This window comes from Calliphora vicina, chromosome 4 (assembly GCF_958450345.1).
Source record: "Calliphora vicina chromosome 4, idCalVici1.1, whole genome shotgun sequence".
In the NCBI taxonomy this organism is placed as follows: Eukaryota; Metazoa; Arthropoda; class Insecta; order Diptera; family Calliphoridae; genus Calliphora; species Calliphora vicina.
In genome coordinates, this window is record NC_088783.1 from 121,699,250 (window position 1) to 121,726,113 (window position 26,864).

Sequence of the window (26,864 nt, forward strand, 5' to 3'; positions counted from 1 at the left end):
ATTCGTGTGAGTGTACATGTGGATAAGGCATCTAGCAAAAACCCTAATACATCTTTTAGGGCACTAGCAAATACTCGTACATTATGTTAAGGTTTTATCTAAATATGTATCTCATATACAAAATTCCAGTATCTTGCTTTTAATGTTCATACATTTCTATGCTGTTTGAGCAAGTTTGAGAAGTTTTGGGCTGCCTTGAAATTGTATGTGAGAAATTTCTAGTTAATCGTGTAGACAAATTTAGCGTTTTGTCGTATTTAAAAAAAAGTACTTTTTTAAATAATTTTTTCCATTTTTTTTTTCATAATTTAAAATAGGACGAATTGTTTTGCTTAAGTATTATTTTGAAAAAAAGTACTTTTCGAAAAACGTACTTTTAAACGCTTTTTGTCACAATAAGTACTATTTTGAAAAGGTACTTTTCTGAAACATGTTTTATTTATTTATACAATTTATTTATACAACATTTATAAAATAGAATTTTGTATTGAAATTAGTACTATTCCAAAAAAGTACTTTTTGGAAAATGTACTTTTTTGAAACTTTTTTCCAGATTTTTTTTAGATTCCACAATAACATTCATTTTGTATAAAATATTTTCAAAATAGCACATTTTATAGCAATTAATTAGTACTATTTAGAAAAAAAGTACTTTTTTGAAACACTTTTTTGTACCGAAATATGTTCAGAATCAAAAAATTATTTAAATTTATTTTAAAAAAATAATCTATCGCAAGAAGTACTATTTTTAAGAATAGTACTTTTTGGAAAAATATACGTTTTGAAACACTTTTCCACAGAATTTAGTTCAGAACCTAAAATAAGTTAAATTTAATCACTAAATATTGAGAAAATTTGCGAAAAAGTACTTTTTGTACTATTTGCAAAAAAGTACTTTTATCAAGAGATATTTTTTAAAACGATTATTCACAGAATTTTTCTCAGAATCTAAAAAACATAAAATTTGTATACAACATTTATAAAATAGTACATTCTTAGTGCAATACGTACTATTTTGAAAAAAGTACTTTTATCAAAAATTTATAAAATAGTACTTTTTTGTGGCAATAAGTACTATTTTGAAAAAAGTACTTTTTATGCAATTTTTCACAGAATTTGGTTCATTTTTAAAAAAGGTACTTTTTTTTCGTAATGAGTTCTATTTTGGAAAAGTACATTTTTTGCAATATCAAAAATAGCATAAATGTATAAAAAAAATATTTTTTTTTCCAAAAAGTTGTTTTTCAATGCATTTTGTTCAGAATCTAATATAATTTTAAATTATTCAAAAGCATATAATATTTAAAACAAATAAGCTTAAAAAGTTCCATTTAGGAAAAGAATTTTTTTGGAAAAAAAAATACTTTTCAATTAAGTACTTTTAAAGAGAATGCTAGTTTGTAAAAAAATATTACTTATTTAAAAAGCCTGCCTTCGTTTCCTACTTTGCAAATAACCCTTGTACATTCTGTCATCTTAAAATCACCCCCCCCCCCCAAAAAAAAAATACTGCGTTTGATCTTGATCCAAACAACGAATTACTAAAACCTATTAACTACAAGGAAGAAATAAATGATTATCTGGGCATTAGTGGCAGTGTATGGCTTGCCGGCATGATATATTAACAAAACAGTCAAAATATTTGCTTAGACGATTGAAGTCTAGAAAGCACGTAACTTTTCCACTTCAATGGTCTGCACATTTCTACTTTTCAAAATTGAACCAACAAACCAAAAGAATTGAAACGAATTGAACTCAACTGAACTAATGTGCACAATATACATAGCAACGAAAATGAACTTAAATTGATTGTTGTTATTGGGTTTGTACATGGCAGGTGTCTAAAGATGAACAGCAACTCTAGCAGATATTGAGAAGAAGGGGGGAGGGTGTCAAGATGTGTATATGTGTTGGAGATAAATGTGGTAAAAAAATGGATCAAGAATATAAAATTGAATTGTTTCGTAAAGCCTTAACACTTTTTACACATTTTATACTTCACACCCAAGGTGTTTTTCTTTCATACTTTCGTTTCGTTTTACACCAGGGCTGATTTTGATGTTTTTCTTTATAATGTTTTTGAAAGTTTTATATTTTGGTTGTCCCTAAGACAACGTTGGTGGCTGGGTGTTACATTATGAAGTTTCTTTCTTTGTTTGTTTCATGCAAATTTAATGTTGCAAGCAACTTTTTGTATACAATTTCTTTTTGCACATTATTGCAACATAGTGTTTGTTTGTTTGTTGCTGTTCATGCTAACAATAAGTAATTTAAATGTAATGAAGGTTTTTCTTCTTGCATGCTTTGTCGTGTTTATTTTTCACTCCTCCTGCTATTTATTCATGGTTTAATCTGGTTTAAGGTAATGACTTGCATCATCAATGTTTGACTGGAACAGCTGCAACAATTTATATTTTAATGTGGGTTTTTTTCTTGTATCTTTATTAAGTATACATTACTGTATTAAATTCTGTAGCTCTCTCTCTCTGTGAGTTTTTTCTCTTTTCTAAGGGAGTGAGAGAGTGCAAATACCTTAACGGTATTAGCTTAAATGAAAGTTAAAACAAAATGGTGTGTCGTGCTAGGGAGTTACTAATTACTAACTGAAAGTATATGGCTGGATGCTACATTGTAATCTTTTTGTTTTATTTATGTTGTAGCTACAGAAATGAAACCATTAAACATGGTACGTTTTTTTTGCATTGATTTAATTAGTGAAAAAGTTTTCCCTTTTAACTAAAATTAGTAAGTGAATGGTTTTGTGTTGTCGTTGTAGGAAATTCAATCAGTCTAAGCTGGTTTGTTTAGTGGTAATTTACCTTGTTTTCTCTCTGTGTGTGTGTGTGTGTCAGCAGCAGTATGAAATTACTTTAGCATACAAAAATCGTGTTTGTTGCTCTGGTTCTATGCTGTGCAGTGTTGCATTCAAATTTAATTTCCGTTATCAATTGGCCTTTGTATTTCCGTTTAATATTTTTACAGCATTTCTAGCTCATAACATGTTTCTCAATATTTTTGTTTTGCAGACTAATAAACATTTATACAATACTTTTTTTTAGTTTCTTAATGCTGTGTATTTAACTAATATTATTAAGCTAAGATATCGACAAATATGATTTCTAATTCTCCAGAGTTTTCATTTTAAATTTTAGGTCTTTCTAAACGTCCCATGGGTCCACCGCATCGCAAGAGTAGTTTACCAAAGCATCAGGAGGTTAAGAAGCGTTTTTTGGAAATTTGCGATAGCAACTTTTCGGAAGAGGTGCGCCATGCTTTGCGTTTTCCCGCCTTCGATTCCTATGACTGGGGTGATGCCGATATCATACACTTAATGCAAACTATGTTTGTGGAATTAGGCTTTATAGAGAAATTCAATCTACCCATCGATACTTTACGTGAATGGTTGTACGAGGTGTACAAACACTACAATGAGGTGCCGTTTCACAATTTTCGCCATTGCTTTTGTGTGGCGCAAATGGTAAGTAAATTGTAAATATTTTTAACTTATTTTCTTTGTTTGAATTTCAAACTGTATTAGGGAAACCTTATTTAAGCTTTGAGCTAATATTTCCTTCCCTCTACCATGACAAAGACAGCTATTTGAAAATGTTTTAAAGTTAATAAGGAAGTTTTGCTATATAACTCAATTTAGACACACTCTTATATTGATTTCAGTACATTTACCAACTTGATAGCTTGTAAGATAATAACAAAATAAGAAAAAGCTAAATTAAATAATAAACATGAAAGCCAAATCATTATAAAAAAACTGTTCAAAGTCAAACAGATTTTGTTAACAAATTTCTTTAAGGTTTCTTTCCATTTGTCAATATAAGTAATACAAAATGATGTTAAGTAACGATTGGAAAAACCACAAAATCTCTTAGCACAGTTTGTTAGCCTGTAAAGCTTGAGGTTAATATCGCCATACTTCTACAATTACATAGATTTCTGTGTATTTTAGCTAAGCCTGTGCTCAGATTTCATTATGGCAGCGGTATGGATGGATGGTTGGATGGATGGATGGGTTGTTTGGTTGGCTGGTTGCTGTATTTAACATATTTTTAGCTTCCGGCTTATTTGTCAAAAATGTTCATTATATGATGACAATTTTTGTGTGTTGTTTTACCTTTGAATTCAAATGTTATCAATGATTACTGACAGTTGTAGATTTATCAGAGATTTTTTTTTCTATGAATGTTTTTATTACTAAAATAAATTCATAAATTGTTTTAATGAAACTTGAAATTTGTTGTTAATTAAAAATTGCCTAATAAAAGTTATTTTTTTTAGTCGTTTACATAATGTCAACCAGGTAAAAAATTGAGAAAATTGTTTTATATAGTTTATTTTTCAAGATTTTACTTTCAAAACCTTTAAATTCAATTGTTTACATAACGTCAACAATGTAATTTATTGAAATATCATTAAAAAATTATAATTTTAGGTAATATTTTCAAGTTTTCAAATAAAAATTTAATTTTTACCATTGTTTACATAATGTCAACAATGTAAATAATTAAGAAACAGTACAAATTTGAATTTAATTAGAGTTCTTTACAAAAGTTTTCTTTTAAAACCTTAAATTCAATTGTTTACACTATGTAAACAATGTAAAAATTCAGAAAATTAATTTATGTACCAATTTAAAATAAAATCAAACAAAAAATACATTGAAAACCCTATTATTTCAATTGTTTACATAATGAAAACAATGTAAATAAATGATAAAACATTATCAAATTATAATTTTACACAAAATTTTCTTATTTCTGTAACAGAAATCTCATTTTGCCATTATTTACCTAATGTCAACAATGTAAACAATTAAGAAAATGGTTTAATTTAAAGTTATTTAGTTTATTTTACTTGATTTTCAATTTAAAGACATTACATCATATTCTTTACATAATGTCAACAATGTAAATATTTACAAACTCGCTGTAAAATTATAATTTATAGTATAAATTTGTGATAATTTTAAATAAAATTTAATGTTTGCCATTGTTTACCTAATTTCAACAATGTAAACATTAAGGAGAATGTTTAAATTTGAAATTAATAGGTTTCTTTTACATGATTTTACTTTAAAAATCATTAAATTCAATTGTTTACACAGAGTCAGCTATGTAAAAAATTCTAAAAATTGCTTCCAGTTATAACTCAAGATGAAATTATTTCATATATCTTATAAAAATCTACTTATTCAATTGTTTACATTTTGTCAACAATGTAAACAACTGAAAAAAACGAGTAAACATTCTTCTAAAATTATGGAATATTTGTTTAAGCAATCTTCAATTGAAAATTTAAATGTTATACATTGTTGACATTATGTCAATAATGTAAACAATTGTATAGCTTGTGTAAATTACAAATTTTAAGCAAATTTAAGACTATAACTCAACTAACCAAGATTGTACGTAAACTTTTTACTCATATTTGTAATATTTTACATTGTGTAAACAATGTTACAAATTTAAGAGGAGTTGAATTATTAGTGATTCTTTTTATAAATTTTTTCATTCGTTTTCATTTTGTCATTATAAAATTTTCTTATATACAAATGCATTTGTACGTGCACTTGATGTACACCAAATTTAGCTCAAGTATTTTATGTTTCATATAGTTTTCTTTATATAAAGATAAACAAACAAATTATACATAAATAAAAAATACGACGACGACATCATCATCTTTTTTAGCCACTACAACGCCATCATAATCATCTTTTTAACGAAAATATAAAAAAAACAAGAAAAAAATATTAAAACTGAAAGAAAGTACTGGCAGGCTGCAAAGACTTAAGTATCCTTTTAGCATATTCGACCTAGTTATGAGAGAAAACTGGCTTAATAATGTGTATAAATGTAACTGTAGAAGGGTGTCTCTATGAATGTATGACTGTACAAATGCATACCTCATGTTTAAAGCAGCTTAACAGCAAAAAAAAAAATATATACAAAATAGTCAAACACTGAAAGAAATTTTAATTCTAAATAGGAGTATGAAAAAGAAAGTTTAATTTTAAATAAAAAAAAATAAAAAGAAAGAATAATGAAAAGTGTATTGTTGTTAAAAAAAATTTCTAATTTTTTTTTTATAATTTTTTCTCGGTGTAATTTGTTTGCCTTATTATATTCCTTGTGTGGTTTTTGTGTGACGCTGTAATGATGCATTGACAATTTAGCTTGTTTTATTTATAAAACAAGTAAATGAACTGTCATCATTTAGGCCATAGACAAATTGCTATAAAACAACTTAGAATAGTGTAATGGGCTATATTTTTAAAGATGTCTTGCATTTTGGTTGATAACAATTTTTCTTGCAAACCAATTTAAATGATTTTCAATAGCAAACTGCTTAAGATAATGCTAAATATTCTAACAGAAGCTCATTAATTTCGGTTAAATAATTTATATGTAGGCTTGATTTACACACACATAAGGAAGGTTTTAGCTTCTTAGTTTATTCATTACAGCTGTTAGTGTATCAGTTTTAAGCCCTTTAACATTAAGTTTTCATCTTTATTTACATTTAAAATTTACACTTTAACAATTTTACCATTTAATGCAATTATTACGCTAACCATAAACCCTATCATTTAAATTCCTTTTACCCAACATCAATTATGCTCTTTTCTCGAATTTATTATTCATAATCTCTTTTGTGTTTAATATTTGAGTTGGCATTTTTCAATTTTCATTTTAAGTTGTAGACCAGCACTTAATGAGCATCACTAAACGATAAACACATTATGCTGCCAATTCAATTATATTAAAATAATCTATCGATTATAGATTGCTATAAAACTAAAACTAGCCTCAATATTTTAAGCAACTTACATACACATAGAGAGCAACACAACACTCAAAAAAAAGGCTTAATAAATAAAATTAAAATTGCAGGCCTATAAATTCATACATGTAGTACATCTGCTTGGATGTAAAACTCAATATATGGCCAAGAGTCATCAACTGAACACTGTGCACACAACACTGAGCACAAAGTGCTTTAGCATTTGGCCAACTAAGGATGCATACAAAATTGTAACAATGTGGAAAAAATTTCCATTAAATGCTGCAGGACATGCACATATTTTGTTTCTGTATTTTCTGTGTGTGTTTGTGTGTTGTTTTAGTAACGTGGCACTTTTCGTTGTATCTGTTTACTAGATTTAAGGATTTAAGGCCAACTGCTAAACCACAATTCGTGGCCAAAAACCATCGAATGCACATTTAGTTTTTCATATGCAGGCCTACAACAACAACAAAAAATAATCAACTATTTTAGGTTTAAATAGATGTTATGTACACATTTACATTAGCCTGGTTATTAATGCCGGTTTTGGGTATGAGTTAATGTTAATTTTCCATCTGCATGCAAATAAGCTAAAAGAGCAGATTTATGCTTAAGTCAAACAATAATAGGAAAATCAACAAAAACTGAAAAAAAAACACCTGGAAAATGAAATCCAAAATAAAACAACAGTTACTATGAGTAGTGAATTGCAGCAGGTAAACAAAGTATTTGAGTTACAAAAACAACAGCATACATTTATAACTGGTATTGTCGTAGCAAAGGCAAAACTCACAATGATGCTAGGCAATGTGGTCATACGTATAGACAGGGAAACACAAATACTAAAACTGTTCCAAATTCTGGTAGTTTTTGCAAGGGATTTCATGTGACAACAAAATCTGCTTAATACTCAAAATATCTGTTAAAGCCACTACCAAGTGTAAAGGAAGTTGTAGTAGTTTTAACTAAAAATTTTCAAGTTTTAAATAAACTAATATCAATAAGGTAAACAATGTGAGGAAGTTCTAATTGCATTGTTTTCACACCGTCAGCAATTAAAATAAAGGGTTCCCAAAATTACTTTACTTACAAATTTCCCAAATATCTTATAAAGTATTTTTTTTCAATTGCTGACACTTTGTCGTCAATGTAAACAATAAGTAAGAATTTTTAAAGTTCATAAAAAAATTAGTTTTTTCTTTACATTAACAAGTAAAACTTATTTCTGACCATTGTTTACATTATGGCAACAATGTAAACAATTACAAAAAATGGGTAAATATCTTTCAAAATTTTAATTATCAAAATTTCAAGATTAAAATTTAATTCTTTTAATTGTTTACATAATGTCAACAATGTAAATAATAGAGAAAAGCTTACAAAAACTATAATTTTAACAAATATTTTTAAAGTTTTTAACTAAAAATTATATTTTTGCTATTGTTTACATAATGTCAACTATGTAAAAAATTTTAAAAATCACTTAAAACAACAAATTCAATTCATACTTCATCAAATATCTTATATAATTTAATTTATTCAATTGTTTACATTTTGTCAACAATGTAAACAATTACAGAAAATGGGTAAATATCTTTGAAAAGGATAATTATCAAAATTTCCAAATAAAAATTTTATTTTTGTAATTGTTTACATAATGTCAACAATGTAAATAAAGTGAACAACTAATAAACATTGTAATTTTACATAGCATTTTTAAAGTTTTCATATAAAATTTAAATTTTTGCCATTGTTGACATAATGTCAACAATGTAAACAATTTTAAAAATCACTTAAAATAACAAATTCATTTCATATTTAATCAAATATCTTTTAAAATTTAATATATTCAATTTTTTACATTTTGTCAACAATGTAAACAATTACAAAAAATCTGTAAATATCTATAAAAATGGTAATTATCAAAATTTCCAAATAAAAATTTAATTGTTGTAATTGTTTACATAATGTCAACAATGTAAATAATAGCGAAACCCCTACAAAAACTATAATTTTACCCAATATTTTTAAAGTTTTTAAGTAAATATAAGTAAATAAAATATTTTTTAAATTGTCTATTATTCAATTGTTTACATTTTGTCAACAATGTAAACAATTTACAAAAATTGGTAAATATCGTTTAAAACTTTAATTAACAAAATTTACAAATAAAAATTAATTTTTTTTTAATTGTTTACATAATGTCAAAAATGTAAAGAATGGAGGGATCAATCTAATTTTCAATTTGTTAGTAAAATATATTTTTTTTCTTTAAAAATCTTTAAATTCAATTGTTTAACCAGTGTAAACAATGTAAAATTTTCAAAAAAATCATTAAAACTTCAATTTCAAATCTCTTAAATCTTTTTTTTATTATTTCAAAGCAAGATAAAGATGATTTTAGAAAAACTTTTTTTTATTTTAAAAATATTTTCTCTTTTATCATATAATTCTCACTTTTTGTCTATTTTTGCAACATTTAAATTATGTTGTTTTTATTTCATTTTAAGCACTTGATGCATATAATTTTAAAAAGCCAATTTATACTTAAAGAAAAACTTCTATCTAACGTTAGCAATAAGTTTAAATTGTTAAACTTAAACTCTAGAGACATATTTCGTATTTCGTATTATTCCCACTAACTTTTTAGATAAATAAATATATATTTATTTATAAAACTAAACTAAGAATGAAAGAGAAACTCATGTTTGTAATTTCCTGTCATTTCACTGTGATACACCTACAAATATACTCCGATTTATACATTGCAATGATGGCTGTTGCCATAGTAAGCAATTGAACAACAGCTAGTGAAAAACTGCATTGCAAAAAAAAAAAATAAGAAAAAGAAAAACTTTAGCAAATCAAAAGAAATCAAGTTGTAGTAAATTGTTGACAGTTAAAAACTTTCATCAATAAAATAGCAAAAAAAGGAAGATGATGAGTACAAAAAATACAGAAAAATAACAAGAAAACGTTTTCTCCACAGACTTTTAACAAGCTTAAGTTACGTTTCAATTTCTGCAGAAATCCTTCAAATTATTATTGATCGAATTTCGATTTTTTTTGGAATTTTTCTGGCGCAATTTTATTTTCGTATCGTATTGATGTAAGATAACAACAAAAATTGGTAAAAGTTTTTGTGTAAATACGGAATTATTGTCTGTATATATTTGATTGTCTGTCTGTGTTCAATGATTGTTTGATTGTAAAGCGGTACTAGGGTATAACAGGAAATTTAGTTGTTTATAGGTTTTGTAACATTATGAGCAAAAGTTCTGCACTGTCTTAAGCTTTAAGTCAACAAGTCTATGTCAAATTCGTTTTGAACCTTGCCTTTAAATTTCCTTTATTGAGTAATATTTCGTTGGTTTTTTATTGCTAAAATATTAAAAAACAAAACACATAAAGACAAAAAATAAACATAAAAAATTGCTAAAATAAGCCAGCAACAAAACCAAATAAAATAAAGTTGAAAACAAAACTTTGACAATTTTTGCACATTGTTTATCAAAAGGATTTTGGACTAGTAATAATTTCTAATACTTTTTTCCAGACAAAAACATCGAAAAGGCAGGCAGGAAGGAGAGTGTTAAAAAAATAAATAAAAAAACCTCTTAAAGTTAACAGCTGGCATTTGTTCAGTCTTAACGATTTTTAAAGTCTTGTTTTCCCATAAATATTTTACTCTTTCAGACACAAAACAAATTGAATTTTAAATCTAGAATTTTTTTCTTTTCCAGTTTGTGTTTTTATTTTTTTAACTTAATCATTTATACTTAAGTTACATATTACATTGTTTGTATTTGTTTGTTTCTTTCGTTTCGTTGCAGATGTATGGCATAACACGTCAGGCCAATTTATTACAACGTTTGGGTGATTTGGAGTGTCTAATTTTGTTGGTATCCTGTATTTGTCATGATCTCGATCATCCTGGCTACAACAACATTTATCAAATAAATGCCCGTACAGAGTTGGCACTACGGTAGGTACTTGTAATAAATATGTGAGTGTGTAAGACAGAGAGAGTTAGGAAAGGGACATATATTGTACATATTTCATAACTACACAACTATACTGCCAATCAATATGACTGAGTGTATGTCCATTAGTTTTCAGGTTAAATTCCCAATAAGTGTATGGAAAATCATTTTAATTACCAACATTCTTACATGTTGCAAACATATTACATTAGACCTGCCCTTTGAAAAAAGTACAATTGCTTTAAATGGTTCGTATTTGGTCTGACGCAAAATTTGTGGCCAGATATCTATAGAAAGTTTTAAAATTGTTTAGAAAATTTTACAGAATCAAATCATTATTTTAAGAGCAGCTCTAATATCCTTACATATCTGAAAATGTATGTGCGTGAGTTTAAGGACATTTTGCCATGATAGATACTTGACTGTGTTTGCTGATTTGTATGAGTTTATGTGCATGATTTGGGCAAGTTCATTCAAGAAAGTTGAAAACGACACAAGTACACATACATTGTCTTCATATGACTTGGAGCATTGCAAATTGAAATGTTTTGTCACTTTGGTTACTGCATACATGCTAACACATACACCGATTTAAGTATAAACATTAGGGGTGTAACAAAAATTGTGTTGATTCACTTAAACTATACAATTTTCTAATCCGGAAGTACTCGAGATACAAGACAGAAGTTAAATACATATATAAGGGTAGCATGGGCAAATGGAGGTCCTGTTGACATTCATGACTTAATTTTATCAAATGATTCGAAAGGCACCACTTTTTAAACAGCTTTTCTTATTATTGTTTTTGAAGTTCGTGTAAGAAAAGAAAACACCATGAGCTTTTTACTGCATCCTGATCTCAGTTTTGCCATCTGTAGCTGATATGGGTGACCATCAAGTACGACATTCATGCTATATGCTGAGACTGTGGAATTGATGGCTATGATTCATGCTGCCTACGACAATACTTAAGGCAACATTTTGGCAGCTTTGAATATTTGTCTAATAAGTATCACACAATGATATTGGTCACACTAGAGCAGCATATTTGGCCACTGATTGAACCACCTTGTCTTGTAGGTTGCCAGGTTTCTTTATCCTTTCCCAAGCAAGCTCCAGTTGATGTCATCGTACTTTTTGTTGATACTATTTCATATTCAAAAAAAAAAAAAAAATGTTCGTAAAATTGTATATAACAGTTTTTCTCCCAACAAATTTTTGTATAACAGCTGTTCCTATAAAATATGTTGTGTATAACATATTTTTCTATACACAAATTCGTGTATAATAGTTTTCTATATAAGAAATGTATGTATAACAGTTTTCTCTATAAAAAAGTTTGTGTATAACAGTTTTTTTCTTTAAAAAATTGTGTATAACAGTTTTTTCTATAGACAAATTTGTGTATAATACATTTTTCTATAGAATATAGTATGTTTAATAGTTCTTCCTATAGAAAAATTTGTCTATAAAAGTTTTCTCTATAGAAAAGTTTGTGTATAACGGTTTTATATATCCAAAAATTTCTCTACAACACATTTCGTCTAGCAGTTTTTTTCTATTAAAAAATTATTGTATAACAGTTTTCTCTATAGACAAATTTTTCTATAACAAGTTTTGTATAACAGTTTTTTCTACTGAAAAATTTTGTATAACAGTTTTTTTCTTTAACAAAATGTATATAATAGTTTCTTCTATAGAAACATTTGTGTATTAAAGTATTTTCTATGAAAACATTTGTGTATATTAGAAAAATGTGTGTAACAGTATTCCCTATAGAACAGTTGGTGATTAACAATTTTCTATATAAAAAAATTTGTCTAAAATACGTTTGTATAACAGTTTTTTTTTATTGAAACATTTGTGTATTACTTTTTTATAGAAAAAATTGTGTATAACTGTTTTCTCTATGGAAAAATTTGTGTATAACAGTTTTCCCTATAGAAAAGTTAGTGTATAACAGTTTTAGATATACACAATATGGGTATATCATATAAACATTTGTGAATAAAAGTTTTTCTCTTCTTTTCTCTCTAGAAAAATTTTTGTATAACAATTTTTTTATATAGAATAATTTCTGTATAACAGTTTTGTTTATCAAGTTTGCAAAGTTTTCCAAGTTATACCCCTAATACATATAGAAACATTCTCGTTTACATTCATCATGATTGATGGATGTGTATTCTTCGGTTTACATCTATCGATTGACAGCAAAAGTATTGATTTTTTTTCTTTGAGCTTAAATTTAATATAACAGATTTTGTTTTATTAGCAAGGACAGCGAACAGTGAGAAAAATACACAAAATTTCCTTTAAATTTGTAGTAAAAAAAACCTTAGATTTAAAGCACTGAATTAGCACCTTATGTTTGTTACTATCTCTCTATTCAATGGAAAATATATGTTCATTTTAATGCATATTCTAAATATAACTACAAAACTTTATTTAGAAAAAATAACAAAACACACACTCATAAATTTAAAAACATAAAACAAATTATATTCAACTCAATATTTGTTGCTATTTTATTTATGTATACATTTTCTTTATTCCAGCTATAACGACATATCGCCTTTAGAAAATCATCATTGCTCGATAGCATTTCGTTTATTGGAACATCCAGACTGTAATATTTTTAGAAATTTTAGTAGAGAAGCATTCAAGTAAGTTAAACACAATCTAAATATACTTATATACATTTAATGCAAAAATAACAAAAAAAAAATAAAAAAAAATGAAAAGAATTACATTTATTTTATGGTTTATTTTCTGAACAAGAAAAATATTTTTGTATGCATTCTGTTGTTCAACTCAATTTTCAACTGCAATACATAGTTTCAGCAAGGAAAACTTTCTACTATAGTTTTCAGGAAAATAAAAAAAACAGCAACAACATAATATCTAAGTGGTACTCGTACAAAATCAAGCAACTAAAAGTTTGTTATTTTAAACAAAAACAAGGTTACCATGTTTTAAATTTGTTTTTGAAAAAGAAAAAAATTGTTATTTATTTATAAGCTAATTTAAATGATTTATATTTAGAAAATTTAGTAAATAATTAGTTGTTTTTCCTTTTAAATTAAAACCCTTAATTTAATCTTTTAACTTTAAAATGGCCACCCTTTTTCTCCCTTAAAGAGTTTAAGAGTGTGTAAATTTAAAGTGTATAAAATGTATAAAATTTTCTGTGTGTTTATTATAATAAAACTCATAAATAATCATCACACTTAGTAACTAAACTAAATAAAAAAGTAGCAACAAAAAAAAAACATTTGGAAATGCATTTTACCAAAATTATATTTAGATATGAAAGTTTTATGGAAGTTTCCCCGGCAGTTTTATAAGTAGTTAATCTGTAGTAGACTAATTATTTGGCTGACTTCATTTTTGGATCATTTGTTAGGCATAAGCTCTTTGTAATGCAGAAGACAAGTCATGTGTTTACTTTATACATCCCTGGTAATCTCTAATTTAGATAATTGTCACTTTAGTGTCTCTAAGTAATCTAGAGTGTAGTCACTTTAAACTTTTGCAGCTGTTCTTCATTGACTACAAAAGCAGTTAATGTTTTCCTTTTAGACAATAATTTTTGTAATTTCTAAATATTTTGCTGTCTCCAATTTATATATGTGTGGCTCATTTGATACGTATTTGCTCTTTGTAATGCAAAGCTAAGTTAGTTTGCAAAAAGTTTTAAAGTATTCTTAATTTCTAGCTAAATATTTTAATAAATAAGTATAAAAGTTGTATATATTTCAAATGGTTATATCTCCAAAATATAATAAATTTTTAGAAATATTTGTTTTTCAGTAAATAGCATAATTTGTAAGCTTTAAAATGATGTATCCTTTGTTAAAATCGTCTTAGTATTTACCAAGTTATGTGGTTTTTCATTTCATTAAAGCTTTTTGTATTCAATTACACTACTTTGTCTTAAAAATATATTTCAAATATAAACAAAGCCACCCTGGATTTGTATAATTGAAATTTGAATAAAATTCAAATTCACAAAATTTCCAACGAACATTTTTCACATTTTTTAGCTCTGAAAGCATGTCAAATTTTCTTGAATTTGAAAAAAAAAAAACAAAATATTTTCAAAGAAAATATGAATTTTTGTATGTATAAATAAGATTTTCTAGCTTTCAATTTCGTTAAAATTCAATATTTTTACAGAGCGATGAATAAAGCCTAGAGTCTTCGTCAATATCCACTAATTTCCATAAATTAATTCACTATTTGGTCCATTATATCATTGAGAAATCTTTGGGAGACTCTCTGGAAATACCAAAAAAAAAAACAAGATTTTCTCTGGCTAATGTTGAAAATTTCAATATTTCTTAAGATTTTATGAAAATTCCGTTGTATTGGAGCTTATTTTTAAAGTCCAGTTTATGATGGTATGCTAATTTGGCGGTTTAAACATATTGAGCCTCCCGAAAGAAAAATGTTTTCTTGTATTTTTTTTGTTTTCTAAATAATATTTTTGTGTCAAATTGAAAAGAAAAAAATTTATTGAATAAAAAAATATATTGCTACAGATTTTAACCCCCTGTCTATACTTGACAAATTTTTATCATGATAAACTTCAAAATGGTTGTCTAGATAAAGAATTATCAGGTATAGTCTCCATTTATTAGTATTATTGCTTCGTTATGATAAAATTGTTATTGCTTTTGCTTAGACAATTTTGTCTTGACAACAAATGTCATTTATTGTTATGATAAATATTTGTATATAGTATAGACATGGGGTAAAGCAAGATTGTGATAAATGGTGGATTTCTGTCTTTGTTTAAAACTTCAAGAATCCAATCAAATAAGAATTTACCTTTTGAAGTTCTTGGTGCTTAAAATTTGCTCCTGGTTACGAGGTCAGTACATCAAAAAAGAGTCTGTATAAGAATCATGTTTTTAAAGAATAGTTTTGTGATTATGAAATACTAAAGATCAAGAGAAAGAAATCGGTGCAGATGGTGGATTTTAAGCTAAATTATCATTTCAAAAATGGTCTCTATGGAAAATATTTGTCTGATACCTCAAGACACTACAATCAAGTGTTGGTGGTTCTGGTAAAGCAGATTTAAAGGATTGAAATTGTTGACAAAATTTACTAATCTAACGTTTTAACGAAAAAAGTGAGTTATGCTAATTATATGATCAAGAGTCTGAAGAAGAATGGCTTTTTTAAAGAATATTTTAAGGTTTTTAGAGACGCATGTATTCTTTGGAAAATATTTGTCTGAAACGTCAAGTGTCTCCAATTTTTAACGAATACATTTTCAAAAAGGTTAGTGCATAAATATCAAAAGTTTTATCGTTTATTATAATGTAAATTATCAGCATTATGAAACTGATATTTTTAAGACTCAGGAGAAGAGTGGCGATTTTAGGATTTACTAGAAATTTCCCACATGTTTCTTGTAATTAAAACAACATATGGTGGACCTATCACGCAGTATCTTTGTAATCTATTCATGGTCAATTGTGTTTTAGGTGATTCTAAAGGATAAGTAAAATAACTAGTTCGGGATAGACACACAGAACTGTTGGGGTGGTTTATACACTTGTCCAACATTTATTTATATGTATCTGCGTACTAACAGTATGTTTATTTTAAATGTAGCATATTTTAGGGGGGTTTAATGCAATTATTTGGAAGTTATTATTTATTATATAGAATAATTGTGTATTAAATATTAAGCTTAGTTTTGAAACTATTACACAGAGAGAGAAATTTTGTAGCAAACTTTCTTTAAAATTTGCAAAAACTGAAATATATTTTTGATATAAAATTAAAAAAGGATTGAAATATTACAATTTTTTTTAAGATTTTGAAATAAAAATTTAAGATTCAAAACTGATTTTCAGAACAAAATTCTTAAACAAATTTTTATTGTTCAGACAAAAATCTTGGAATCTAAATTTAAAATATGTATTTAACACACAGACCTACTCGAGTATGAACAAGTTTTCAGTTTATGACCTTAACTTTAAAACTATTTTGACCAGTGTAATGCTAGAAGAATTTCTAATATTAAATTTACCTTTTCCTCGAATTTCATTACTATTCAGTAAACTCTAGTAAATTGTATATTTATTTATTTTAATATATTTGCACATATTTCTCTAGAAAATTTTGCTGAATTTGAACAAAAACAAAAAAAAATAAATTGAATTTTAGACAATTTAATAAACTTAACAGACATAAGGGTTTCATTCAAAACATACAACTATACATACAACATGCAATATAACATGTAAATGTAAATGAAAACTCATAAATATATTTCAACTCATGTTTACTTACATATTTAAGGTTGTAATACACATTGAGAGAGATAAAAATATAAATAATTAATATTAAAGCAATTGAAATTTTGGAATTGTTTATGACAATTTATAAATTATGGTTTCAGGCGGTGTTCTATTGGTCCCTTTTTGTACACAAATAACCCCCAAATACCTTGTAATAAACACTTGTAAATTTTGCAAAATTTAAATGTCAAAAGGAGTTTTGTAACTAAGACTACTTATGCAATTTATTGGTCTTGACTTGTGTAAATTAGTTTTAAGTCTAAATAAGGCAAATTGTGGGTTTTTTGGTTTAAATATGAATATTTATGATTAAACTTGGTAATATATGTATATAAGATAGGTAATATAATATTTGTTACACAAATAAACTCTTGTACGAATATTAATTTAGTTACGTTTATAAACTAATAAATTTATAAATGAGTGTAATAAAATTTAACATAACTGAATCTCTACAGTTATTTGAAACAAGGTTTTGAATAATGAGGAGATTTGCAAATATTTGTGGGTGCAAATCACCCTCATTTTGAAAAAACTATAGCAATTCTATTAAAATAGAATAGAATCCCAAGTAGTTGGTTACTGAAAATCAGCAAAATCGGTTCAGCTTGAAAAAACTTATAAAACTAAAATTGAGGTAACTTCAAACACTTTCAGTTAATTTTATACTAATAAATTTATAAATGAGCTTTTTCTAGTAGCCCAGTAAGCATCAAAAAATATTTGAAAATTTGAAAAAACATATGGCTTGAATTTATGTCTCCTTTTTACTGGAGAATGCTATTGAAATAGAGTGTAATACAACTGTAATTTAATTGCTTGACTATAATTCAAGGCTTGAAATAGACTTGCTTTCAACTTGAATTCCAGTAAAAATGCTTATTGGGAGAGCTTAGTTATTTTCTTAAGACTTTGAAGAAATTTGTTAGAAAATTAAGAAATTTGTTTCATATTTGTTTGTGTAAATCACCCTACCGTTCAAAATACAACACCGAGATGAATGAAAATCTCCTAGAATAATTATAATTGCCCTAAGTACTTGGGTATTGAAAATCAGCTAAATAGTTTTGAAAGGGAAAAAGTTATAAACCAAGATTTGAGACAACCTCAAAAGTAGTTGTTTTCTTTAAAATTGTTATAAATTATTGGCTTTTTAGTGTAAAATGTGTATATGTATAAGCAAGTATGTTGTTGTAGACAAATATATTATTAAAAATTGAAGTGTTCAAACTTGTTTGTGTAAATCACTCTCAGCTCTAAAATACTAATCCAATACTTATGAGATTCAGCCAAAATGTTTGTTACTGTCCTAAGTAATTCACTATTGAAAATCAGTGTAATAAATTCAGTAGAAATAGAAATATAAAGAAAAATGTGAGCCAACCTTGAAAAAAATTAACTATTTAAAGAAATCAAGTTTTGACATTATTACAAATGCTAGATTTGTTAATGTAATGTGTAAAATAAGTTATGTGTATAAAAATGTTGCTGCAGTGTTAATTGTTGTTGTATTTTTAGTATTGCTTCTTATATGCCCCTGAAAATATGCAGCATTTTCTTTTGAAACCACTTAAATGCAATGAATTCCCTCCTTATTTATTTCCTCTATATCTTGTTATAAAATATTATTTTTCTTTTATTTTTTGCGTAGTTAAGCCATCAACACTATCTATTTTATTATCATTTCAAATAGACAGAAAGACAAACAGAAAGGCAGACAAACAGACAGACAGACATTCATGCAAACTATAAGAGAACCAGCTATTTGTAGAAGTAATTTAATCTTTTTAATTGAAAGTGTTTTTTATTTAATTTGTAAGTGTGTGTGAAAGCTAAGGAGGAAGAGTAATATCTATCAGCTGTGGGTGTAGATGTTTGGTATGATTACAATGTGTCGGGTGTCTTGTATATCATCTTCTGTTGGCTTCATTTTTTTTTTCTTTCAAAAAATGCTATTTGCCAAGTGCAAATCCTTAAGGAACTGACTGCCATTGCATGATGACTTTAACAGCATCGAGTAACATTTTCATTCTGTTTTTTTGTTTGTTTGTTATAAACCATCCAGCCATTGCGTTGAAAATTCAGTTTAAGAAAACTTTTCGCACAATATAATAAAAAGATAACATAAAGTACTCGGGAAAATTGTACGATTTTTGGAGAGTGGGGGGGGGGTTAGGTTGGTGTGTGAAATATAAATAAAAACATTTCAAAATATTTCAATTTCTTTTATGACAGTTTATGTCTCTTTTTGTGCTTATTTATTCTCAAGTGACTTTATATTAAGCAGTGGGTTTGAGGCTCGTGGGTTTTTAAGTTTAAAAGAGCTGCTGCTGATGTAATTTTCTTGTAGTAATTTCAAGCAAAACACCCAAAAAAAACAAAAGAAAGTAGCTATTATTTAACATAATAAAGCATTTGTTTTAATATTTATTTAGTTTTAGTAAAACCTTTATTAAATGGCCTTTAAATAAATCACATAATTTTAATCACAATACATATAACTACCATATTCTACACTTCTCCTCGGGATGCATTCTGTTGCCGGGACGACATTTATAAACATCAGCGAATTCCATGAAATTACCCAAAACATTATTGACTCTTTCCCGGTGACCAGCATGTAAATTAATTTGTGTCTTATCACTGCCACTATTGCCGCACCAGGTTTGGGCAAAGCTTAGGAAAAATAATTTCAAATCTTCCTGATCAAACGTTTCATCCATTTCGCTGTCCAAAAATGTTTCCAAAGCCAATCTCAAGCCCTCAGAATCGGCAATATTTTCATTGATGGTAACATGGCCATTATCATAACGCTCGTTGAGATAACAATTTGATCTGACACCAAATTTAATAATGGCCTTAATACCCCAGGCATTGGCCACATTGCCCAATTTGTCATAATTCAAGCCATCATAATCAAAACCATGCAATATCTCATGGGCCAACATATAGGCCAAACCACCATAAATTTTGGCCGGTTTCAGGCACTGATCATACAAAGGAGCTTGCAAGATACCCAACGGCAATTCAATGGCATTTTTCTTTAAGCGATAATAGGCATTCACATCCAAAGGACCATACGATTGATCTCTATGCAAAGAAGTCAGCGAAAGTTTTGTCTCCTTTAATATAGAACTGGCATCTTTTACCATATGCGCTATGGTTTTGTTTAACTGTTTGGTTGTTTTCAATTTGTACAAATTTATCTGGTTCACATCATAATTGTCTGCTACCTCAAACTGTAGATCCTCTTTGCTGGGTATTTCCAAAGAGGGCAGCAGTAATCGCATGGCTCTTAATTTTTCCCTGCTCAAGATCTTAGTGGCTGGATCCCGTTCGAATACGGCCGAGTTATTTAAAAGTTTTTCAAATTGCTGCTTCAAATTATTAAAGATTTTTGTTAAATGCTGCTCAGTTTGCAGTAAGAACTCCTCAGCGCTGCCATGTCGCAGCTGCAAAAACAAATGTGACAACTCGGAGGGCATAAAATCATTGAGCTGCATTAAACACTCCTCTTTCTGTTTAATAAAACTATACTCTTCATGCAAATTAACCTCAAAATGGGCCAAAAATTGCACCAACAAATATTTGGCTATAATCTCAGCATTAGAGGTTTTAAGAAAACGAGCCAATTGCCTTAAATAATTTTGATCGGCCACTATGAGTACAGTGTCTGCATAGTCTGCTGGTAAATTAAAATCCTGCATTAAAGTATTGAAATATTTTAAAAGATCTATATCCGGTATTTCAGCTGCCAAAGAGGATAAGGTTTGAGGTTCTTTCAAAACCACTGAGCGATCATTGTTTACCAAAGCCATTAAAGATTTCTCAAATTCTATAATTTCCTCAGCAATTTGATTGGCTTTTCTTACCCTTACATTCAAATCCATCATCAGCAGCTTAATGTAGCGTTTATATAGGAACTCGGATTCCTCATCAAAAGTGTTGTCCGATTGCCGGGCTTTGAGAAACTCAAAGGAGGGAGGCATTATGTAGAATATTAGTTGCTGAGAATTTTGCCAATTTGGTTGTATTTTGCTGGTTATAAAAGCCTGGGCACCATATCTACGCATTTCAGCTGCTACTTGTTCCCAATTGAACAATTTATCGATGTTGTTAGTAGTAAAGTTTCTTTGCAAAATGGGCCAGTTAATGGTTATATTCTTTAGAATGTCGGTATACACTCGTATGGCCTGTTCATCTTGGGTTTTGGACTTGAAAGCTCTTTTGTCCAGGCAAGATTTATAAAAACTAGCCACTCTTTGTTCGGTGGCATTGATCTGCCTGCCCTTGTCCACCTCATCGAAATATTGCAACAGCAAATGTTTATTTGAAGCCTTGATAGTAGTCAGAGTATCAGAGGGTTTAGCAAATCTTAGCTGGGAAGAAGCACGCCAATTGCCACAGGCATATTCCCAAAAGTCATCACAAGGTTTCTCATACACATCAATGTAAAGTTCTGATTGTCTGTGTACATTTGACCAGAATGCAGAGTCACATTGTAGATTCTCAGTTGATTGTTTAGCTTCAATACTTTTTACAGCGATTAGCAGCAGACCAACGCACAGTGCAAATACTTGAATTAAACGCGAGCCTAACAACATGGCTTTACGAATTGATTTAGACAACTGATTGAAAGATTTTTTTATTTTTGCAAGATTTTGTGGAGAGTATAATTTTACATTAATATTTTCTAAAAAAAAAATACGTAAAACTGATAAGAAATTATATAGAACTAAAGATGAGCCATTTCAGCAGAATCTATAAGGTTTAAATTCAATCTCTTGACTTTTTTTTTTGTTTCATGCTCTTTTGGTTTTTGTGAAAAAAAGTACATGAACATTTATAGATAAGCTGTAAAATTGTTGTTGTGTTTGCTGTTGTTGTGGTGTTTTATTTTATAAATTAAAAATTTATTCAAGTTCTCTTATAAATTTCTGAAAATAAAAACAAAAACATGTCAACAGCATCTATAAAGGTTTGCAATAGAGTGGCCAAATTTTATTAAGTTATTGAAAAATATTTCTAAAATTTAAGAAAAAAATTTATATTTTCAATCTATATTTTCTAAAAGTATAAATTTCTTTGAAATATTTTTTTAAGATTTAACAGTTAATTTGGTCACTCTATTGCTAAACTTTTAAAAATCAAATTCATGTATAAATGAACTGTTTGCATGTATTTGTTTTTACTAATATCCCAGCAGTCAATGTATCCCTTATAGGCAGTAATTGTCACTAATGTCTGATCACTTGGCTGACTCTAATTTATATATTTTGGGTCATTTCACACTTGTGTGCACTTTGTAGTGCTGAGAAAAGTCAACTGGTTACTTTGTACATCCCTGGTAATCTAGCGAGTAGATAATTGTCACTTTAGTGTCTCTAAGTAATCTGGAGTGTAGTCACTTTAAACATTAATTTTGTACTGCACTTTAGAAAGTAATTATTTTACATAAAAGAATTAATCTATTTGAGAGTTGTCGGAAGAAGGTTTGTTTACAAGCAATCGATTATTGGGCTTTCAATGAGATGTATTTTTTGCTGATCAAGTAACCAGTTTGGTAGCTGACTCTATGTAACCGGTATGTGAATCCAATGAATTGACTATTTCGGACCAGACAGTCTCGTAGTAATCCACAAGGGTCAATTGACCCCCTGCTGAGGACTTGCCGTGTTAACATAACTAGTCATGTAGCTAGTCACCTAACTAATTGTCACCATAAATGAGGGATAAAATCACTATTTCGGAACAGTTTCCTAAAACTGCTGGGATATGTCTGTATGTGTGTGTATTTTAAGAGTTAGAACATATTGTTTGCTTAAATTGTTTGAGGTTTCCTATATGGTTTTGGGTTTTTTTATTTTTTTTCCTATTGTTGTAGGATGCTTTTGCCAAAGTCTTTATAAAGTTGGTCAGTAACTAGTTCAAGTGGGTTTTTGTAGTAACTGCTGTTGTTGTCATTGTTTTTGGGCCAGTTTTTTTTGTATTTATTCTCTTGGCTTTTTGTTGCAGAAACCAAATATTGTTTCTTGTTATGAAAACTGTCAATTAATTCTGAGAATCCAATAAAAACACATGTTTAATTTTCTTAAATGTCACAGGGTCATGAGGAAAAAGGTTTTATATGGTACGAGTTGAGTTGTTCATATTATTATTTTTTTTTTCTTTGCATAATGTTTCCTTTTTTTGTATTTTTCAATCTATGGAATTAATAAATTAATTTTGCTTCAGAAGTTATTTTAGGCATTAAAGACAAAAGAGTTTTAAACATATTTTATTAGAACGAAATGTTGTTTTATCAATTCTCTACTAACTAGTCATTTCACTAAAATCTTTGATAATCTAAGGCAGCAGTTTGAAAAACTTTTTTGAATACCTCTGCCGTATTTGAAAGAAATCCAGCCATCCAGATCTTGAATGGAGAAAAACTGAACCATGAGATTGCTGCTGCCCTCTACCAACTAGCAAAAATAAAATGCTATCTGAGTTAGGCGACAGCAATGAGTGTCCAAATTAAAGTCAACAAAACCATAGTTCTATGCTAATGCAGAATAAACTTTCGCTGACTTCTTTGTATGAAGATCAATTGTTAAAGAAAGAAAAATTAAAGGGAATTGACTTTGGGTTTCTTACAAACTCCTCTTTATGATCAGCACTTGAAACCTGCAAAAAATCGATGGTGGTTTGGCCTATATGTTGGCTCATGAGATATTGCATGGTTTTGATTATGATGACTTGAACTATGACAAATTGGGCCTGGGTTATTAAGGTCATTATTAAATGTGGTGTCAGGTCAAATTGAACGTTGTGACAACTCTGAGGGCTTGAGCTAGTCTTTAGAAACTGCAATTGGAATAAATATTTATGTCATTTGCTTAAGAGTCTAAGAAGTTACATTTCAGATTTTCTTAATACAAAAAAAAATAATTTTTAAAAATTAAAAAGCTGAAGCAAATACTACTTCTGTTTTTTTTTGCTGTAGTACAAAGAATAATGATGTTAATTTAAATTGCTGCTTCTCTCCCCTTTTTCTGACCCTACTTACATGAATACTTTTTCTCAAGTTCTTTGCGAATTATTCTTACATTGTATGACAAAAGAAGCGTAACAGGATTTGCAAGTGGAAAATGTGGAATGAAATAAGAAATTAAAAAAATACTTAGTTTGGTAAATCTTGGCGGAAATAAATGGGGTTTCTTGAAAAAAGAGTTTCAAACATTCTTTTGAAGAGGGTTTTAAGTAAGTGTTGGTGTTTTTTTAAACATACTGTTACATAAATGAAAAAAAACTGGGTTGATTAAATGGTGATTAAACATAATTTGTTTAATTTTGGGTTAATCTATAGTTTAGCCAAGCGTATACATAATATTTTTGAGGGTTTTTTTCTATTAATATTAAGTATACGTTAAAGTTTAACATTATTAAAGGAGTAATTTCAAAAAGATTTAAATTCATCAATTCACTTTTAAAATTTCTGTGTTTGCTGGCTAAAGTTCTGTATCATTAGAAATTCTGAAATTTTGTATAAAAACTTAGCAGATTACCTTAATCAAAGTTTAAGCTTTACTTTATTAATATTGAATAATAATTCTATATCCTTGTTTTTGTTTTTCTATTTTTAAGTTTCATACCATGTTTACCATTGTTTTTTTATTAACAAAATTAATTTAAATTTAATGCCTCTCATCCGTTTTACTACTTTTTCATAACAAAAAAAAAATAAAATAATATAAATTGTTTAAAGGTAAACAATGTTGTGTTTTCAAAATCATATACATCCTGTTATTTTTATGTAAACTGATACACAATTACACCTTAAATTATATTAAACTCTAGCTGACGTTGAAATTGCAAGTCATTTCCTTGCTGTTCCATTATACACAGCGCTCTTCTTATTTGTATTAAAATTGCAAAAGAAATGCAAACAAACAAACAAAATGTAATGTAGTAATATGTAGTGGCAGTAAACTATACTTTCAGTTTTATATGGCAGCAACAAACATTAAAGATTCTGTGATTCTCAATACATATTCCTACTAAATAAATAAAAACACTAGTAGAAGAAAATTACCTACAGATATCCAACCCAGAGAGACACTACAACAATATGTACCTACATGAACTCTACTTATATTTAGACCTCCCTAACTCCCTACTTCTGTACTGATTGTTGAGTTAGTCATGGAATGTGGGAAAAAGGAAAATAAACCTGCTGCTGCTAGTCAAAATCACGGCATTTTACAAACATTCAGGCACATACTCATAATGTATACAAAGACATGCACAATCAGGCACTCATATACATATAAACTTTTTATCTCATCTATAAAAGAAAAAAGTGAGAGTAGAAAAAAAAACTTAAGCCTGTATTGTTGTAGTCAGCCTAAGTATGTGTGTTAGCAACAGTTTGTTTGTATTGAGTGTGTAGAAATGATATGAAAGGATAAGTGTGTATGTATGTGAGTGTTAGTAATAAGCTTAGTATGTTTCTATAAGCCAATTTGCGTACACACATTCACATTAGGTTGGTCCTTATTCAAATTCGAGCGAAATCGAATAAATAATCACACATACGAGTGTTGTTTTTGTGTTCACACAGTTTTTTCTACTAATACATTATCACCACTTAGGTTTCTGACAACTGAGTTAGGTCTTTGACAGGAGAGTTTCCGCTCTATGTCTATTCTCTATGGTCAAGAAATTGGACATTTTTTGTTTTGAAATTTTTAAGTAGAAATAGTTTCCAATAAATTCAAAACAAAATTCAACTAAAATTTGTTTTTGCATTTCATTTGCCCAAAGATGTTTAATGTATAATTTGATACAAAAAAATCATAAAATTTCAAATCCCAAATTTTATATTATCAAATTTTTTTTTAAACGAAATTTCAAATTGTCCTGGATTCTAATAAACACTAAATAAGGATTGAAAATGCAAATTTTCACAGTTGTAGCTAAAATGGGTTAGTATGGAGAACAATTTGAATTTGGCGGATTTCGAGGAAAACTCAAAACTTCAAATAAAATAAGCAACCTCTAAACGTTATACGATTTTGCTCAAATTTTCAGCATTTGGTATTGAGATGAACAATTTAGAATAATTTTAGACCTAGTTAGCCTGGGAAAATCCAAAAGAAAATTAAGTTCCACCCTAATCCTCATATTTAGTACAGGTTTTTGTTTCTAAGTATTGTTATACTTTGCGTGTTTAATGGGGTTTTCCTTTTCAATTTTATTTGTAGGTTTACTACCAAAAAAACCTTTACTTAATAGTAGTTATTTATGTGTGTTATATTTTTTGGATTTTGTTATTATTTCATATAGATTTTTCCATCTTTTGTTTGTTATAAAAATTCACACATTGCTAATTAAACTCTGAAATTGAATTAAATGTTTAATATTTATAAGGGATTATTATTCATAATTTGATACACAAATAATATGTTTTAACAAAACAATTCGTTTTTATAGCTACAAGTAGTAAATAGGGTTAAAAAATGTTAGAAAGCTGAAGACGATTAAAAAAATTTCTGAAAAATGTATTTAAATTTGGTTAATTTGTCACATAAGCTCAAAATAATACAGGGAAAATATGTAAAATTTCGTACAGTCAAATATTTATATTATTCTAACTTGTTTTATAACTTTAACCTTCATTTTACCCTTGTGTGGAAAATCACACAAAAGGAATCTTTTTAAATATTAACAAAAAACATAAAATTTCTGAAAAGAAGACTCATTAATTAATTCAAAAAACATA

The 26,864-nt window shown here is 27.8% G+C and overlaps 2 protein-coding genes across 3 annotated transcripts in view; one reads left to right on the forward strand and one right to left on the reverse strand.

Moving 5' to 3' along the window:
• The window catches only part of Pde9 (phosphodiesterase 9), a 145,052-nt gene that overhangs the window by 108,633 nt on the left and 9,555 nt on the right, over window positions 1-26,864 (forward strand). For both annotated transcript variants that reach the window (XM_065509965.1, XM_065509966.1), the window contains 3 exons: window positions 3,153-3,478; window positions 10,635-10,786; window positions 13,340-13,447. In XM_065509965.1, the coding sequence (XP_065366037.1) occupies window positions 3,153-3,478; window positions 10,635-10,786; window positions 13,340-13,447 (586 nt within the window). The remainder of the gene's footprint in view (window positions 1-3,152; window positions 3,479-10,634; window positions 10,787-13,339; window positions 13,448-26,864) is intronic.
• Window positions 19,516-21,720, reverse strand: Nep6 (Neprilysin 6). The gene has a single exon (XM_065508228.1). The coding sequence runs from the start codon at window positions 21,703-21,705 to the stop codon at window positions 19,603-19,605; it is 2,103 nt and encodes a 700-aa protein (XP_065364300.1). The 5' UTR covers window positions 21,706-21,720; the 3' UTR covers window positions 19,516-19,602.